This window comes from Lepisma saccharinum, chromosome 8 (assembly GCF_977018435.1).
Source record: "Lepisma saccharinum chromosome 8, izLepSacc3.1, whole genome shotgun sequence".
Classification (NCBI taxonomy): Eukaryota; Metazoa; Arthropoda; class Insecta; order Zygentoma; family Lepismatidae; genus Lepisma; species Lepisma saccharinum.
In genome coordinates, this window is record NC_139236.1 from 64554064 (window position 1) to 64572301 (window position 18238).

The 18238-nt window shown below is 40.5% G+C and overlaps 1 protein-coding gene across 3 annotated transcripts in view; it reads left to right on the forward strand.

Moving 5' to 3' along the window:
• The window catches only part of LOC145991068 (protein Skeletor, isoforms B/C), a 306612-nt gene that overhangs the window by 246725 nt on the left and 41649 nt on the right, over window positions 1-18238 (forward strand). For all 3 annotated transcript variants that reach the window (XM_083126786.1, XM_083126787.1, XM_083126788.1), the window contains one exon: window positions 10542-10780. In XM_083126786.1, the coding sequence (XP_082982912.1) occupies window positions 10542-10780 (239 nt within the window). The remainder of the gene's footprint in view (window positions 1-10541; window positions 10781-18238) is intronic.

Genomic DNA, 18238 nt, shown 5'->3' on the forward strand with positions numbered 1-18238 from the left:
CCGCTTTCGAAATTCTTTTTATCTTTTTTTCTTTGCCATTTGCTTCGAACGCCAGTACTGTAACAGCCAATTCCGTTGTTGAAAATATCTTAAACATTGTAGTTAGTACAATCGGCAGGCTCTTCATTGAAAAAAATTAAAAAATCGGTGTACTCTGTCAAGAAGTCAACACGAGATTGACGATGATCATACCTTTACCGCTAATGTGGATACCTTCTGTGATTTGAGCGTAGATGTGAATCAAGCCTTAAAGCTTACAGTGAAACCACAGCGCTTGTTTCTGACCCAGGGTGCACTCCCCCAACCTTAATAGTGGAGTCGCCTGCCCCTACGTCACTTGACTTCCGGCAGGGATCTTCTCCTGAGCGGTGAGCTGTACATATTACTTCTCGGCCAAGCGGTTGAGTGTAGACGTCAGGCGACAGAGCACGGAGTCCTGAGTTCGACGGCCCACGGTATTCTTGCCCGTGGCTGGCGACGAAGCACAAGCTGGTCTTGAAGAGGTGGCCCTTGAGAAGGCTATTCGAACGACCGTCTGTCCTACGGCTGCGACTTACAAGCCGTTGTACCGAGGATGACCAACTCGCAATTGTGTTAGCGGTTGCCTTGGCGGTAGCTACCGTTCGGTTTCCCGAACCGGGCTCGAGACCTGATAGAGTGAATAGGTCTACGCTTGGTAGCTGGTATTCTCTTGGAGCTTCTACTGAATTCTAGTGCCCACCTCTTTTAAGCTGCTGGCAAATACTTCCTAGCTGCATGGTCAGCACTTCTATATTTGCCAGCCGATGACGGGTTTGAACCCGGTAGTATCGAAGAATGCCGTGTCTCCTGACGTCATGCGTTTCCGCTATTTGTGGAATCTCAGATAAGGATATCTATATCCTTATCTGTGGTGGAATGTTACCTTGTGTTGTAAGTTGTCGCTTGACCGAGCATTGATGTCTGGTGAGAGATTTTACCTTTTTTACCCTTGAATCGTTCCACAATCTCATATACCTATACAGTCGTTTAATTGAATTGAATTATTATTAGAATTTGGTACAGAATTGGAATCACACAGATCCTATATGTTATTAATATATTTGGGGGGGGGCTGATAGGTGGTAATACCTAATGCTGGAATAGAGAAAACATCTGCTTGTAGCCTTGAATTTATGGAAAGTTTGCCTTGAAAACCGGGAATTATACTTAAATTTTATCATGGTCCTATAGTGGAACCACGAGCAAAACAACCTGCGCAGACCCGCGACTCCTGTGCACCGTACCCCCGCGAGTAGAGGAGGGGGAGAGTAGACCATGGTTCCTTATGGCCCGAGGTGGAGGGAAGAAGGGAAAGCTGCGCGTGAACTTTTCGTCCCAAGTTTTTTTCCCTTGTGGTCGATCTAGAGAGTGGCCACCCTAAGGAGAAAAGCGACGCAAAATAGCCAAATAAATCAGTGAACTCGGAGAGATTGTTTTATAAAAGTGGAAAACTAGAACTATTGACTTGCCTGCTGTGTGACTTCAACATACACTGGTTGGCAACATTGATCTCTCGTCTGCATTGTCCCACGCTTTCCGCCCGGCGAGCTCTTTCCTCATTATCCATGTCTCCCTCCTCCGCGGCGCACACACGGTCACGTGGCGAGCTTTGACGTCATCGCCAACGCACTGTGAAATAGTGAGTGACAGTTCGCGTTTTCTTGTGGCCAACCGACTGAGCCTCCCCTCCATACTGTGACTCGAACCCGCGTTCACGGTGGCTTTAGAGGGCCAACGGAGCGAAAACCGGAGTTGGGGAAGTTGGTAATGTGGGAATCTTGGCAGCGACGGTTATATTTAGCGGGTGGTGGTGGAAAAGGCGGGGGAGCGGGGTGCTCCCGATATGGTGTAGCCTATATGCTGCGTCCATACATAAAGTTTATTCAATGCCCATTCATGCGTGGAGTTGTGCCGCTTCGCCTTCTCATGGATGTTACATTTTACGCTTTTTACTGGAATAGCTTTAATATGGTAATTGCTTGACTTAAACAAGTTATTGAAATTAAAGCATTAACATGTTATCTTCCAATAGCAATAGTTTTCGGTTTGATAAGGACATTAATCTTTGTACTGAGCGATCCATTGAAGCGTAGACCGCGGTGTCGGTGTTTGCACTATCGGCAAGCGAGGCACTCGCGGTCGTATGTCGGCACTGTAAACTATCCGTGAATCAATCGCGAAAATTTCCGTAACTACGTAGTTTAAAGAGTGATTTATTTACTTACCAATTTATGAATGAAAGTGCTGAAACTGTCCGCATTCGTTGTCCACACATTTTTGACACCTCTTGATGAAGTTACCCATAACTCGCTGCAGTTCCCGTTGATTAATGTTGGTAATTTCTTGGCGGATGTTACGCTTTAGTTCTTCCAGGGTGTGTGGATTTGACTTGAACACTTCCCGTCCCCTGAAATTCAGTATACAGAGTGGATTGTTTGACGGCATGGAACTTTTACACTCGAGAATCCTGTTTCAAATCGCCCTTGAACTTATGTGCCGATTGGATTAACACACAAATCATAAATAAATACACGTTGTGCATTAGAAAACAATAGCTGAGCCACAACACTCTTTGGGGTTGAATACATAGAAAGGACAATAAGTAACAAGCACTCTACCATTTCACAGTCTCTAAATTAATAAACAGGCCACACAATACAAAACAAGGACCCTTATCACTTCAGTCTCGTGTCTGCTTTCAGGACCTGTTTCTAGCCCCCCCCTCGCCAGCTTACATTAGGGGGTGTCTTAATAAAGATATATAAAAAATGTGTGTGCGTCGAAGGCGACTACTTTGAACACCCCCTTTTATAAATATGGTAAGTAAATTCACATATTAAAATAATTACGAAAACTGTTGTGCGCTTGCTTCATCGACACTACGACGCAGCGAGTGCCTCGCTTGCCGATAATGCAAACACCCACAGGGGGGTCTACACTTGACTGGATCGCTGAATAAATTGAATTGTCTTGGATGTGACACGTCACATTGCCACGCAACATCATTATTGAACAGAAAACATGGTTACTGGAAGACAACGTGTTCAAGCTTTAATTTCAATAATTGGTTTCATTCAAGCAAGTGCCATTTTAAGGTTATCGCAGTGAAAAGAGCAAAATTAAACATCCCGTGACAAGGCGAAGCGGTTCATTTGCGAATTCAACTAAACTAGAAAGATGGACTTTAGGTGGCACCAGATTCATCCCGATGGAGCCATCAACTCATTCCATTTGTGTTAACACCGTGCATCAAAAACACTTGAATCTTTATCTTAACATGCACTCACTTCATAATGGAACGAGCAAAATTTTCTCTTGAAGTACGCCACTGTTCCAAACTATTAGTGACACGAGGGGAAAAAATATTTCCATGACCTCGCCCCTCTGTTAGTAAGCTTTCATCCTTCTTGTTCCCAGATACATCTCTTGAGGGATGGTTGGGATATTCAACGATGCCTTCCGCTCTTTAGCATCGATTCCCCTCAGCCACGCTGTCAACGTTTTGACGCCCGATTCCAGGACCAACAAGTTGCAAAAGGGTGTTTATCGACATGACGTCACTTCCGCTATTAATCCTTCTCTTCAAAGCTTGATGCCCCAACACAGAGGGATGAAATGGGGAGGGGGAAGAAGGGGAAGGGAGTAAGTGTTGGAGAGAAAAAAAAGGAAGGGGGAGAGATTGTAACATGAAAGGACTTCGATAAACTTCTCGACTTTCTTCCATCGATGGGAAGTGCATATGGGAATTTTTTATATATATATTTTAACCTCCCTTATTGCTAACTTTCCTTCGTTGTGTGAAAACGGAAGGAAAAATCTGGGAAGATCTTCACCCCATTTATGCGTTTCGACCATTTCCTCCTCTGATTTCACATCTTCAGCGATTCCAAAGAAGAGAGCTCTTTACTTGACTGATCGAATTCTTTTATCTCCAATCTTTTTTTCGACCCTGGCGTTTCTCTTTCTGTTTTTGTGGTGGCGAAAACGTAATGGAAATCCTTATCAGTATATCCAACTTCGGTTCAAATTGGAGAGAATTCTTTTTGGGTAGTGAAGCTTTGTTTAGGACTTTAGTTTCGGAGGAAAATACATTAGAAAAGGAATCCATAAATAAAATAGTGCCAATCTTAAAAAAGTTTTTGTCAATAACGTTGCAACAACGCAAGACAAGTTTTTCAAAGCCCTTTTTTTTAATTCGCGCACAACTGAACAAAAAAATAGCTAAAAAGGCAAAGTATGGTATTACGGGAGTAGGTAGGCTCTTGCAGTGTGTGAATTAACTGGGGTAATGCCGGGGACCCCCCCCCTTTCACACACACAAAATTTTATCCCCGGCAGAAGAAAAAAAAATAATTCCTGCCAAGGATTTTTTTTATCCCCGCCAAAGAAATGGAATTGAGAGCATACGAACAGTTTAGCATTTCTTAACTATGGAAAAATCAGGTAAACAGTTGATTAATCTTTAAAACAATTGCATCCCACTTCACGTCTGAAGTTCTATTGTTAAATTACTCATTGTTGTCGGGTATAGACATTGGCGTATGCAGGATTTTTTTTCCTGGAGGGGCTGGAATTGTAACTGTGGATAGTACAAAGCTTCGTTTTGGTGGGGATAGAATACATAATATAATATTTCGTATATTTCGAGGTCTTCAGTCTATGAAAATTGTACTCAAAGATAAAACTGGTATTCAGGGGTCACTTTAAAGAGGGGTTTGCATTTACACATTTTCATTATATTTTTTTTAGTTCTTAACGTATTTTCGTTTGAAAATTTTAATTTTCTCAAAATTTCGGGAGGGGCTGTAGCCCCATCGGGCCCCTTCTGTGTACGCCAGTGGGTGCAGAGGTATTAGAAAAGTTACGAGAGTAAAGCCGTTGCTCTGTCCAATGTCAATTAAACTACAAAAAACCTACCGTCATGACAAGAAGAGCGATTTTGTCAGCTTTATACGTTGGAGGTACGTAGATCACATTCTCGCCGCACACCGTCATTGAACGCGCAAAATATATTTAATCAAGTTTTCTCTTCGTTTGGGCTTTCTTTGAATGTTTATATACTGCTTCTAAATCATGTCGAAATGTTATCATAAGATTTGATGTCCGTTGGAATTGGCATGCAATAGTTGTAGAGTTTACTAACTGGTAAACATATACAAATTTGCATACCTGAAAAAAACCTGCCCCCCACCCCCCAAATTTTAGGATTTATTAAAATTTGCAAGCCCAAAGTTAAGTTAATTTAGTCGTTTTGAATCAGTGGCGTACGCAAGGTGAGGGTTCATGGTGCATTCCCACCCAAAAGAATAAAATCTGATAATTGAAAAAAAAGTTAAAGATATAGCACTAGCAAAAACTGAGACTTCGGCACATAGTACAGACTCTTGTCTTGTAAGTGGGTGCTGTATAGCAAGCACATTGAAGCCAACATAAAGCAATTTCTTATTATAACAAGATTTCTTAAGTGTTTCGGAGCAAAATTACTAGGGGACATTTTGACGGACTTTCAAGGCTTTCCAAATTGAAAGAAGTTTTTTCAAACTCTTTGAAATGTACGTCAAATTCTTTTTTTAAAAAAATCATTAATGTATGGTGCTTCAGTAACAGTGTTTCCAAATGCAATATATAGACACCAGAAACAAATAGCAAACTGTAGGTTTCCATTGTCGTTAATGAGCGGTGTGGACAATTGAAGACTGAAATTGGTAAACGCTGTAAGTGCCACAAGAATTCAAACACCGTTTTCCACGTTTAACTGTGAAATGTGCCATGCTTTATAATGTGGTAAACGTGAAATGTGGCTGGTAGCCCTCTAAGTAGTTCAAAGGGCGTGTAAAAAGGCAATAGTGTGAACGTTCGTACGAGCTGATGTGCTGAACGATGCGATTTCCCAACACTGGCACTTACAACGTTTACCACTTTTAGTCCTCAATTGCTTTGTGGGCTAACTAATTTATTGTGATCGCAGCTGTTCTCCTTATCTTAAGATGTAAAGAGGGGATAGGAGAGGATAAGAGTGTGAACAAATATTGCAAGTTAGGTAAAAGCACATGGTCATATCGACAAGATATTGATTGATTGATTTATTTGGTTAATTTTACTTCGCTTTTCTGCCACTTTTGGCTAATCTCGAAGGTGAGGGTGAGTGATGATGTGATGAAGGACACTCGCATGCCCTTGCCGGGATTCAAACCCGGACACCTGGCGTCGTAGCGCGATATGGTAGCCACTCTGCCACGAAGATCAGTTATCATGGTATGATAACAATATTTTCTCTCGAAGGCTATTTACATAAATTGAATGTAAAATATAAAGTGCAACGTGTACCATCTACTTTGGCAAGGATTTGCTGTACAGCTTCCTTCTGAGCGAGAAGTCGAACAGGAGGGTGATCTTTACGCCACCTAGCGGCTGGAATTTTATACGGACGCTTATGGGAATATTATATTGAGTATTCTAGGAACATGTTACTTATGATAACTGCAGAAAGCACATGGATGGAAAGAGGAAATGTTGAACTGGCGTAAAAGAAAAGTGCCAAAAAATTACTCTCGGTAGTGATGTATTTGAAGAGCTAGTGTTTAGTCTCTATAAGGAATATATGGGGGCAATCGAAACATACTTATTAATGATATTTTAATAATCGGCTTCAAAATCTACTTACAACATCAACTTGACCTTCTTGAATGGTGTAGTTCATGTAGCCGGTGTTACCGCAGGTAACAGCAAAATGTAAAGAATTAAAAAGTTGTTTTAATAAAATGACAACATTGTTAAATACGTTAATGAACGCCGTTACCGTCGAGTAGATATTGCCTAGGACATTTTTTCTGCAGCCGACAGAAGCGAAGAGGGAGGCCGTTCCGCTACCCTGAAGAGGCAACAAGGGAGAAGAGGGCACCAATGCAAGGGAAGAGCGGGGAGCGTATTTACAAACCCGATAGTGCTGCAGAACCAGAGGTATATAAAGCTATCTTATTGGCTGTGTGCACCGGAAGTGTTTATGTTCCGTGTCCATTGTTCCTTGTTTCTTCGTATTGGAAAATAAGACTCGTGATTTTATAGTAATAAAGTTTGTAATCAGATTGTCGAAATTATGTTAAGAAATATACGTTTATATAATAAATATAATGTTTAAAATGATATATGTTGAACATACATAATCTTCTCAATTGTCATTGGTAGTTACAATGTTTGCACTGATGTGACTTTAAATAGAAAAATAATTCACTTCAAGATGAGTTCTGATTTCGGTATTCTAAAACATTGATTTAAATAATTGTGCGAAAATATCAACCTTAGTATAAATGGGTTTCTTATGTTGTTGCGATAGATATTTGAAATCTACACTGTTAATTTGAATCTTTAAGAAACTCTGCATTAACTTCCGGAATGGCAGCCAATCAGAAGCCAAATATCGCTGGAGGTTCTGAAGTACTATAGGGTTTGTAAATACGCGAGCGGGGAAGGACTTTGGTGCATAGTGTGCTATGGGTTTATTCATATGCCTGTTAAGGGGCCCTGTTGCCGTCCAGACCTACCGGATCAGCCAGTGTTGTCACATCAGATTGGCAGAAAAGAGCTAAATCCCGCCTAAAATAGGAATACCATTTCTGTGAAGCAACTAAAGGTAGACCAGTTAGGTAATAGACGAAAATATAGTTCCTTGGTGTGATTCGTGATTTGGACAAACCTTGCTCCAAAATACTAAGTTGGCAACAGTAGTACGTACAGCTGGGCTTCCCTTTCACAAAGGAGCTGAGGTGTGCTCACCACACAAACGTCAAACTGACCCGAAAAAAGTGTGGTTCTTCTTCTTCCCCTTCGCACCTCATTGCAAAGAAACAGAGACAGATGAAGAATTGGCAAGGGTCTTCCACTATTCATTGGATTTTCATGGTAACTGTCTCATGAGTGGTAGTAGTTCTTTCTAGGAGTGTTTGTATCTAAATCACTGTGCTGATTGCAAAACAAGAACGAAATGAACAAATATCTAGCTCGAAGACATGTTTTCATTACCGGGTGGGGGGTTGATAACGTCTAGCAGGCATAATTGTCGTACTGATAGCCGGTAACACTTTTGAAAAAGTCACGCCACGCCACTGGTGTAGTGATAACTCTGTCACTTCGTATAGTAGCGCCAAAACTTCTAAAACCTCATAAAATATGCGAAGTACAAGCTTCTCAATGACTTAAACTAGCGACACTGTTTTCACGCCAGGGTTTCGAGTACGGGACTTATAATCGAGCTATCCCGATCCCTTATTAAGGCACATTTAACACTGGTTCGTATCCTACTTCAAACTATACGCCGTGATAGAAAAGAGGGGTTGGGAGTTGGTATCTCCTCCCCCAGTTGGTTCGTTGTCACCATGTTAAACACATCCAACAGTTAGAATGAAATTTCGAGCTATCATCCCCCCCCCTTTTCGTTTAACAATTTCTATTTTAAGAACTGTGAATCCACTCCCGATTAAGCATATCTGAGCATCAAGTGAACTTACAACATTTTTTTAGTAACTGCAATGTGAGCAGAAATTCATAACTTACAACTAACCGTTCTCTCCTTTCTAATACTCACGAACATGTCGATAGAAATGTTAACCTATGCGAAACTGTACCTCATTACCTTATTAGTACAGCATTTGCTTATATTATAAGTAGATCTCGGATTATAGGTTTTTAACCTATTTTTTTCCTTTGTAGGTAAATAAAAAAGTAAGAAAAAGACTTAAGTTGCTGACCAAGGCAGTTTATTAAGATAAAAAACACTTAACAGATAACGTTTCAACCCTGTATCAGTTGTAGTTTAGTTCTTCGTCTGAGGAAGACCCTGATACAGGGTTGAAACGTTACCCGTTAAGTGTTTTTTATCTTAATAAACTGCCTTGGTCAGCAACTTAGTACTTTTAATATGGAAACAAGGCTTAATCGCATTACAAAAAAATAAGTTATGTCAACGTTTCATTAAAAAGCGCAACAATTGACGAAGTTTTATAGTGCACAAAATAACCTATTTTGCTTGTTAGAACCTATTCTAGGTTTAACTGCCTAAATTAAACCTTTTTTTAAGTTTTTACTTGAAACATGCTTTGTCAATTTCCCTTTGCCCAAGTCTCTGATCTTTCTTAAACCTCTAAAACAAAATGCACACAGTGGCAGCGATTAGAGGGGCAATCCCTCCTACGTTTTGCCCCCACACTATGGACTCTTCATGTTAAGCCTTGTCTAGTAAGATAAAGGAAACTGTCCTTGTCATCCTCCCTTAATAAAAGTTGAAATTTTTCACGTCTACGGATGAAAAAAATGGAAGAGCGAAAATATCTGATTGTACCTTCTTTTCATGTTTACCAGAGCAAATAATTTACGCATAATTCCCGGAATTCAAGGAATTCCAAGTGAGTACCCTCCTTGATATTGTGCAGCAAATTATACATACGTAATTATTTTTTCATATCAACAAGTAACTTTTGATAACAGCACAAGCAAAGTATTAAAATAATTTGTGGCTAATTTTGAAAGTGATGTAAAGAAGTTAACATTTGGCGAGAAAATTACGGTTCTTGTGAAATTTTGTTTTTAACGATTGTAAATAATCAGTATATTCAGGAAATTTGAACCATTCTAACCTAAAAATCCGAGATCTAATTATAAGATAAGCTACCCCCCCCCCAACATTGCAATATACCATGAAGGCGTATTGGGACGATGTGGAGGGAGGGCCGCACACTTTCACAATCTCGGCAAATTTGTGGAGGTGATGTGAGCAGCACCACGCTCCAGACCCCTTAAACACCTTAGGTTTGTTCCACGTAACCACTTATTAGAGGCTCGATGAACTCCAGAACCGCTTCATGCATGGGCGTGCTGGAAAATATCCTACCTAAAATCGAACCCGGGTCTCTCGTGTGTCATTCAGACACCAGGCTGGTTGGACCACTGTGGCTCTTTATAATTACGTATATACATGTTAATCATTGTCTGTTGTAATAGCAATTTTCAGAAAATATAATGTAAAACATGAGTTGTAATGTACAGGGTGACCGATAAGTACTGCATCATAGGCTAAATCATAGAAATTGTTCAATATGACCGCCTCCAAGTTCTAAACATCTTTGGAGGCGGAACTTGGGTGTTATTTCCAATGCGGTGCAGCATATCGGCGGTGATTTCACGAGACTGTTCCTCGATCCCCGTTTTAGATGTTGCGGAAAACGAATCGAATCTTTACTTCGTATATCTGTTGCTTAAGATAACCCCACAAAGCAAAGTCAAGTGGATTTAGATCAGGCGACCTGGGAGACCACTCTCAGTCTCCTCTGCGTCCTATCCACTGATCGGGTAAGTTGTCGTCGAGCCAAATCTAAAACAAATTAATGAAAGATTTTGTGATTTATGCGGGACTTGTTGGACACCCTGTACATTGTCTTGTCTGCTTTGACAAGGGGTTGTCGTAGAAACATTCCTTGAGGCTGAACCACGCCTGCTCAATAAAAGCTACTTTCTGTTTTATATTTCAGGTAAACTTTGGAGATGTGTTCATTCCCCGCAACCTAGACGTTCCGAAATCCCGAGTTCTGCCAGAGTTCAAACGCCTGGCGCACGGCCTACGTTCGGGCAACATAAGCATCCTGGACGCCAAAACCTTCTACATCCCCAATCTGCATTACGACGGAGCAGGACCGGACGCTTACTTCTGGGTTGGGAACGGAACAGAGCCCAGCCCATTGGGAATCAAAGTTCCCAACGAGAGAGGAAGGTAAGTGAGCGAATACAAATGGAACCTGCTTCTCATCTTCCACCCTCCCCTATTTTGCCAATGGACACTTCCTGTCAGCGCATGCGCACTTGCGTCAGTGGCTTCGAATATTGTACACAGACTGTACCTACTATCGGATTAAAAATTATGGATACTCGAGTTTGGACCCCAAATAAAAATTAACTAGTAGTCCTACATAAAAACAAATTACATCAAGCTTTAGGTTATTCAATTCTGCGTTAAGCTATGGTAACCAATATTTTTTCGAATATGCCGTCTATTTTTTATCGTCGTGAGAGCAAAAAAGTGCCGGTTTGTTTGTGTTTTCCAAACAACTGGGGAGTAGAGAAGGACAGCAGTCTGCCTGACTTACGTGAACTACCTACCAAGCCTGGAGAAAGGATAGTTTCATTTTACTCTTCGATATTAACTTCATCATTCTTCATCTTCATGTCTACACAGGTATTTATCCTAATCCTTACCATGTATGATTCGGGTTCAAGGTTCTAAAATCCAACGAGTGACGATTTGCCATTTCTGGTTGTTTAAGGTAGGTCACTATTTATATTTTGAGCCATAGCAACACTGACTGAAGTTAGGCGCGATTTGACGTTTGCACGGAATCGTCTGGCATTATTGACCATAACGTACTTCAAATGTTTTGTCATTTGTGTTGTTTAGGTTACCTTGGAGATTGCGCGACAACAATAAAATGGAATTAACTCGTGAACATTTTCGTGCGATGATTTTTTACGATTTTCGACGTAGATTATCAAGACAAGAGTGCATCGATCAACTTACTTCCACATTTGGAGGTGAAGCCCCATCTTTTGCCACTGTGAAACGCTGGTATAACGAATTTAATCGTGGCCGCCATTCGCTCACCGACGAGATTCACGAAGGTCGTCCAAAATCAGTTGTTGTTCAAGAAAACATTGATGCTGTGCAAAACCTAATACTGCAAGATCGTCATATGACATACTGTGAGATTGAGGCAACCATAGGCATTAGTTCCACCAGCATATATAAAATATTACATGATCATTTAGCTGTGAGAAAGGTATGTTCTCGTTGGATCCCACACAATTTGACAAAAACTCAAAAGGACGCTCGCGTCAATTGGTGCAAACAAATGCTCAATAAATACAATCGTGGTGCTTCAAAAGACGTATATAAGATTGTAACAGGTGACGAATCATGGATATATGCATATGAGCCGGAACGTAAACAGCAGTCGACTGTATGGGTGTTTCAAGATGAACCCAATCCAACAAAAGTTGTTCGCGCTCGAAGCACATCGAAACAAATGGTCGCCTGTTTTTTTTAGGGAAAACTGGTCATGTGGCAACTGTGCCTTTAGAGGAACGTAGAACGGTCAACTCTGAATGGTACACAACAATTTGTTTGCCAGAGGTCTTCGGTCAAATACGGAAAACAAACAAACGCCGTCGGATCATTCTTCATCAAGACAATGCCAGCTGTCACACATCTCGTCTAACAACCGACATTATGAACAGTCAAAAAATCGAATTGATGGGTCATCCGCCGTACAGTCCTGATTTGGCACCCAATGACTTCTTCTTGTTCCCGAATGTCAAGAATAAATTGCGTGGACAACGATTTTCGTCGGCGGAAGATGCCGTTGATGCGTTCAAAAACCATATTATGGAGGTGTCTCAAGAAGATTGGAAAAACTTCTTTGACAAATGGTTCGAACGAATGCAAAAGTGTATTGACCATAAAGGAGAATACTTCTAAAAACAATAAAGCAGTTTTCAATGCCAAATTCCTGTTTTTTCATTGTTAGGCTCAAAATATAACTAGTGACCCTCGTATCTTATTACAGTTGTGCCTTTTGCTGCTAAGCATTGTAACTTATCCTTATGACAAGTGCTATCATCATTAATAAGTATGAATGATGATTAGCTAAATCACCCATTGGGAGTGGCAGGTTCGATCCCATCAGTCAGTAGAATGATACGTGGTGGAGATGCTGGTTAACGATACATATTCACGTGTTCGTTCTTTCAGTTTGGGGCTACTTTTTCCTGACCCACTCTATTATTTCCTTTTACCTTTTGTAAGTAACTTACATTATATGCCATCGCGTTCTTGCTTCTTGATATATATACAAGGTGGCGCAAAAGTCATCACCTGATTTTCTTAGCCTATAGCTTGGGTTTTAAATTAAACAAAGTAGTTTTTTTTATGTTTTATTGATACTTGTAAGTTTTATGTCCTCAATTTTTAAAGATAACATCCAATAAATGACCACCATTCGAATTGATGCAAATTTGGGCTCTTTTTATTGCGTTTTCCATGGTGGTGGAAATCTGCTGGGAAATGTTTTCAATTTCATGCTGAATATTGTCCTTTAGTTGCTGTAACGTCTTTGGCTTATTCACATAAACCAATGACTTCAAATATCCCCACAGGAAAAATCTGGAGCCGTCAAATCGGGGGACCTGTCCGGCCATGACAAATCACCAAAACGGGATATTACTCTGCACGGAAAAGTGTCACGCAAAATTGTCACAATTTTTCCACGTTCTTGTGGGGTATACTTATTCATTTTCGCACACAATAAATTTCGTGAATATCTTCTATTTAACTGACAAAACACTACTGATATAAACAACAAGATGTCAAAATAAAGGTAAGTTGAAATAGGATGATGACGTTTGCGCCACCCTTTACATGCAATACGTCGAAACGTTGAGCAGATTAAATAATTCCAGACACTGAAGGAACAAATGTTATTAAAATTAATTTTAGTATCAGGTAAATTGTGTATCACTAACATCATTCATTTTCTTCCTTACATTCCACGAGCTTCCATGGAATATAATTGTCTTGTGCTGGACTTATGCCTGAATCACACGACGCTAGATTTCCTGCTGGATTTTCCAGTTGGACTTGGACTAGTTGTTGTACTGGCTCAGCTGCTCGTTAACGTACTTATCGGTATGCTTTTGTTCCCACAAGGCATTGCGCAGAGTAGACAAGCTAAAAAGATGGACGAGCGATTTGAAGAATCTAGTAGAAGAACAGCTAGTGCTGTTAATAAAAATTAAAATGAAAAGAATTAATAGAAAAGTTTGGGCTAGAAATTGGCTCGAAATAAAATAAGGTAATCAAGATGTAATCATCAAGCTTTTTATTGAACTCTAGTGTGTATATTCATTATTTATACATGAGATTCGTAGGATTCAATCATAAAAATAGTTTGTTGAACTAAATATGTCAAACATTTAACACACTGCTAATAATAAGTATTTTCATAATCGACTAATCACATTTGTCGTGTACATATCTCATCGCTATGGGTAAATTCCTAAATATTAAGGAATCATCTCTATTACTTTTTCTTTCTTCGAGTAGCGAACACAAACAATCAACACTCGAAAACCACAGACAAGAACTTTCCAATGCTAAACTCACAGATTATCTTCACACGACCAAAATTTTGCTCTGACTGTTCCACAGAATCTAGCAGAGAAAGCCAGTTGCAATTTGAACACGGTCACGGTCTAGTCATCAAAACCAGTCTAGCAGCTAGTCTGGCAGCCATAATTTCCAGCGCCAACTAGGGCATTCCTACTGGAAATCCAGTCTCGTGTGATTCGGCCTTTAGTTGGCGCTCTGTTTCAGAATTTCCTAAAACTCGGTGAATAAACATGGTGGTGGACAATTTGCCTAGCAACATCTATCCATCCCGCTCTACATTATCAAGCGAAACGGTGAGCGTGGCGCATGAGACAAAGTCAAAGGAAGAAAGTGCAAGTGACAACCGCTCCTCCTAATTTCTGATCTTGGCTTTCTAATTGCCGCCGTCTGGATTCTTGGGGGAGAGTCATTCGAAGTTTCGTAAGAGCAATCCATCAACTTAGTCGCGTCAGAATCTGAATGGGTGACTGCAAAGTTCTTAATCATCTCTTCTCACCCTCTTCGTCACTTCCTCACGGTCTGGTGTGTTTCTGTCCGCTTCTATGTGCTGAGTGGCAATGGGTTTACTCGAGCGCGCAGAGGTGTCAAGTTAACCAGTTTGCGATCGTCAGTGTTTGCAAGTAACAGTTACTTTTCACGTAACGAATAGCGAAATTAACTCTTACTTTTAGTTACTTTCACTACGTTTCAATAACGCGGGTTCGATACTCGGAAGAGGTACATAGTGGTTCGGATCCCACTTTAAACTGTAGGTCCAGTCCCGGTTAGCCTATCTGTGCATAAAGTGGACTTAAAACACCAACTCAAACTACGTTTCAATATCACAAAATGGAAACAAGATTTTTATCTTCACATAGCTATATGTTCAGTGATGAATTCAGGGGTTGGCCTGAGGGGAAAAGTCCCCCCACCCGAAAATTTCAGTAACCTGTCAGAGCATTCGACAATAGCTAAGAAATTTGGAACCATGTTCATTTTGGCTTCCTTTCATTCACATTAATTTGAAATAAAACGAACTTTTTGTGTTTTTTTCGTAGTAGTAAGCACTGATTTAGTCGTCTTAATGATTAAAAAGTCAAAATAATGAACGAATTAAAATTATTGTCTGTTTTGATAACTGCTAAATTAAGAAATATGAAGGATCAGGATTCGCTTCAAGCTTGTGTGAAGGTGTCACCTGAGGCGGTCGAGGAACGCGCAGAAAGTTTCGTTGATGATGTCATCGTCAGACATGCTGTAAAAAGCCTACATACAAATGTTATAGCATGCAATGTAAATTAGTTCATGCTATAACATTATTTTATTGATTCTCATAATTTTATTCTTAAATTGACATCAGAAACAAGGAGCAATTTAAAAATATTAGAATTGTTTTATTGGTAATATAAATTTGATGCCTATATTATTCCCCTCTAAAGTATTGATACCCCCCGGGAAGAAAGTGCCAGAATTGAACACTGTATATGTTTGTTACGAGCAAATGCATTTCGTGACGTAATTGAATTGCATTACGTCTTGCCTCTACATTTTCGTATTTTAATGTAGAACGTTAATTATATTTTGTGAAAGGTTAATGTTATTTTAGATGGCCCAAGACTGGAAAGAGTATTTGAAGCATACAACCCTCTGCGAGTTGTCTTAACTAGTATGATGTAACTCTAAAAGCAACTTGTAGTTACTTTTCAGAGTAACTGTAACGGAGTTAAAAAAAAAAAAAAAAAAAAAAAAACTGACCGCTCTCACCAAAAGGCTAGAGCAATATCAAATTGATTATGCGGGAGCCCTAACTGTAACGAAGTTATATTTCAAAAAGTAAAATTACTGTCCCTATTTTACTTTTGTCGTCCTCTGTGGCCGTGCGGTCTAAGGTGCTGTGCTTTGCACTCCGACTGCGGGACGGCATGGGTTCGAGTCCGCCTGGGTTTTCGGCCTGTGTATAGGACCAGTGGCAATCCACCATCGTGAGGAAATAGGAGAGCTACGAGTGAGTAGCGTAACCCGGTCTCGGATATCTTCTATAACGAGGGTTCGACGTGCTAACCCCACGTCACTCCGTTAGCGGTTGAAGAACTCCACACCTCTAGGTAGGATTGTGGGAGGGAGACTGGTATTCGTGGGATAGGCCAAGGCCTTCCGAGGGCTGTCGTGCCATGGGTTATTATATTATTATTAATTTACTTTTAAAAAGTAAGTTTCCCAACATTGGCAATTACCATAACTGTCTAGAATTGGCATGGTTGAGTAAACAAACAAGTTAAAGGTGCTTTTACGATACATGACATTCTCAGTTTTTATTATCGATTATTAGAGGCCAGTGCTGGATCTACAAGCTGCAAAACACCGCAGTGCGGTGGGGGGGGGGGACAAGTAAGCCTTTATGGTGCCCTCAGCCATTGACATAGCAGAGGGTTCGTATATCCGTATGTAAGAAATAAACGTAGTTACTCAGCGGTACAGAAACGAATCTAATATATAGGTGTAAAGTTAAAGTTCCCTATGCGTATAGCACCGTGCCATGAAGGCACATTTAGGGTATGTGGGTATAGGGTTGGGCCCCACATATTTTCGATATCGGACATCTTGGAAGTGATGTGATCAGCACCACGCTCCGGCCGCCTTTACCCCCATCCGGTATCATTTGATTTGAGGCTGAGTGGGCCCTGGAACCGCTTTATACGGGGACAAAGCCGGAAAAAATCCGACGTTAGATCACCCACACCGGGTTTCCCGCGTGGCAGTCAATCAAATCAGGCTAGAATTTCACGAGAAATGCATTGGTGAAGGTTTCTTCAACCTATCTTTAATTAGGAAAATGATGTTATGATTGCATGATTGTTAGAAATGTATCATTTTCCAGGTGTGAGAAAACAGTGTCTATATATATATATATATATATATATATATATATCACATCACCACGGGCGCCGAAACCAGGGGGCTAGGTGGGCCCGGGACCCTCCAGTTATCGTTTGCCCCCCCATAGGGGTACCAATGTATAACTTTCAACATATTACATAACCCTTGCACACAACAGGTGGGGAATTAAGCAGGATTCTGCTCTGAAATGGGTAGGTAGAGGGGGGCCTGAAGAGGGCAGATTTATGGGCACTAAAGACCTCTAAAAGTGTAAAATAGGTAATTACTATTAGGTCATGTCAGGTGCATACTTAATGATTTCTATTGACAATTTTGTGTCGTTGATGTTCTGATGTCTGTTAAAATGTTCTTATATTGTGTAGAATGTTATTTCTACTTCTACTTCAAGGTAGAAAATTCACTGGGACATAGTGTTACTTTCTATAACGTTAAATTTCAGCCTAACAAGACAATGGTAACCTCCAATATGGCATTTGATCCTGGGTTTCACTGTAGTATCCCCCCGCAAGCTTGCCTGCCACTACTGGACTGGGTACTGCCACAAGAGTTTTGACCACTGTCCTTACAACTTCAGTGGTTAACTCGGCATCTTTCTTGCTCACTTTGTTCTCTAAAGCTGAGATTTCATCTCAAATGCCACGAAAATGACGTTTGATTGTCAACGGGAAGTCAACAAGCGCACTTGAACAGGATATTACAGTTGAACAGAAAGTCAAACTCGCGAATAAAAGCAACAGTAAACAATAAATAAATAAATTAAATTCGTAATAAAGAATTTGAGGGTAAGTACCTATTTTACATAGCTAATGTTGCCCAAAAATTGTTATTTTGAATAATTTATATTAGACTGAAAGCAACACGAAATTAATTTTAATATAAATTCTAGCGCAAAATGCAGCCTCAGGACTCGACTTGTTGTGGTTTTAAGACCACTTTATGGACAGAAAGGCTAATTGGGACTGGACCTACAGTTTAAAGTGGATCTGAACCATTGTGTCATGTGCCTCCACCAGGTATCGAACTCGGGGCCCTTTGATTACAAGGAGACGACGTTACCACAACGCCATTGGGGAGGCCACCCATGACTCGAAACGGGTCTCTGACATACCACTGCTGAACCGAAAAGCGGAAGCA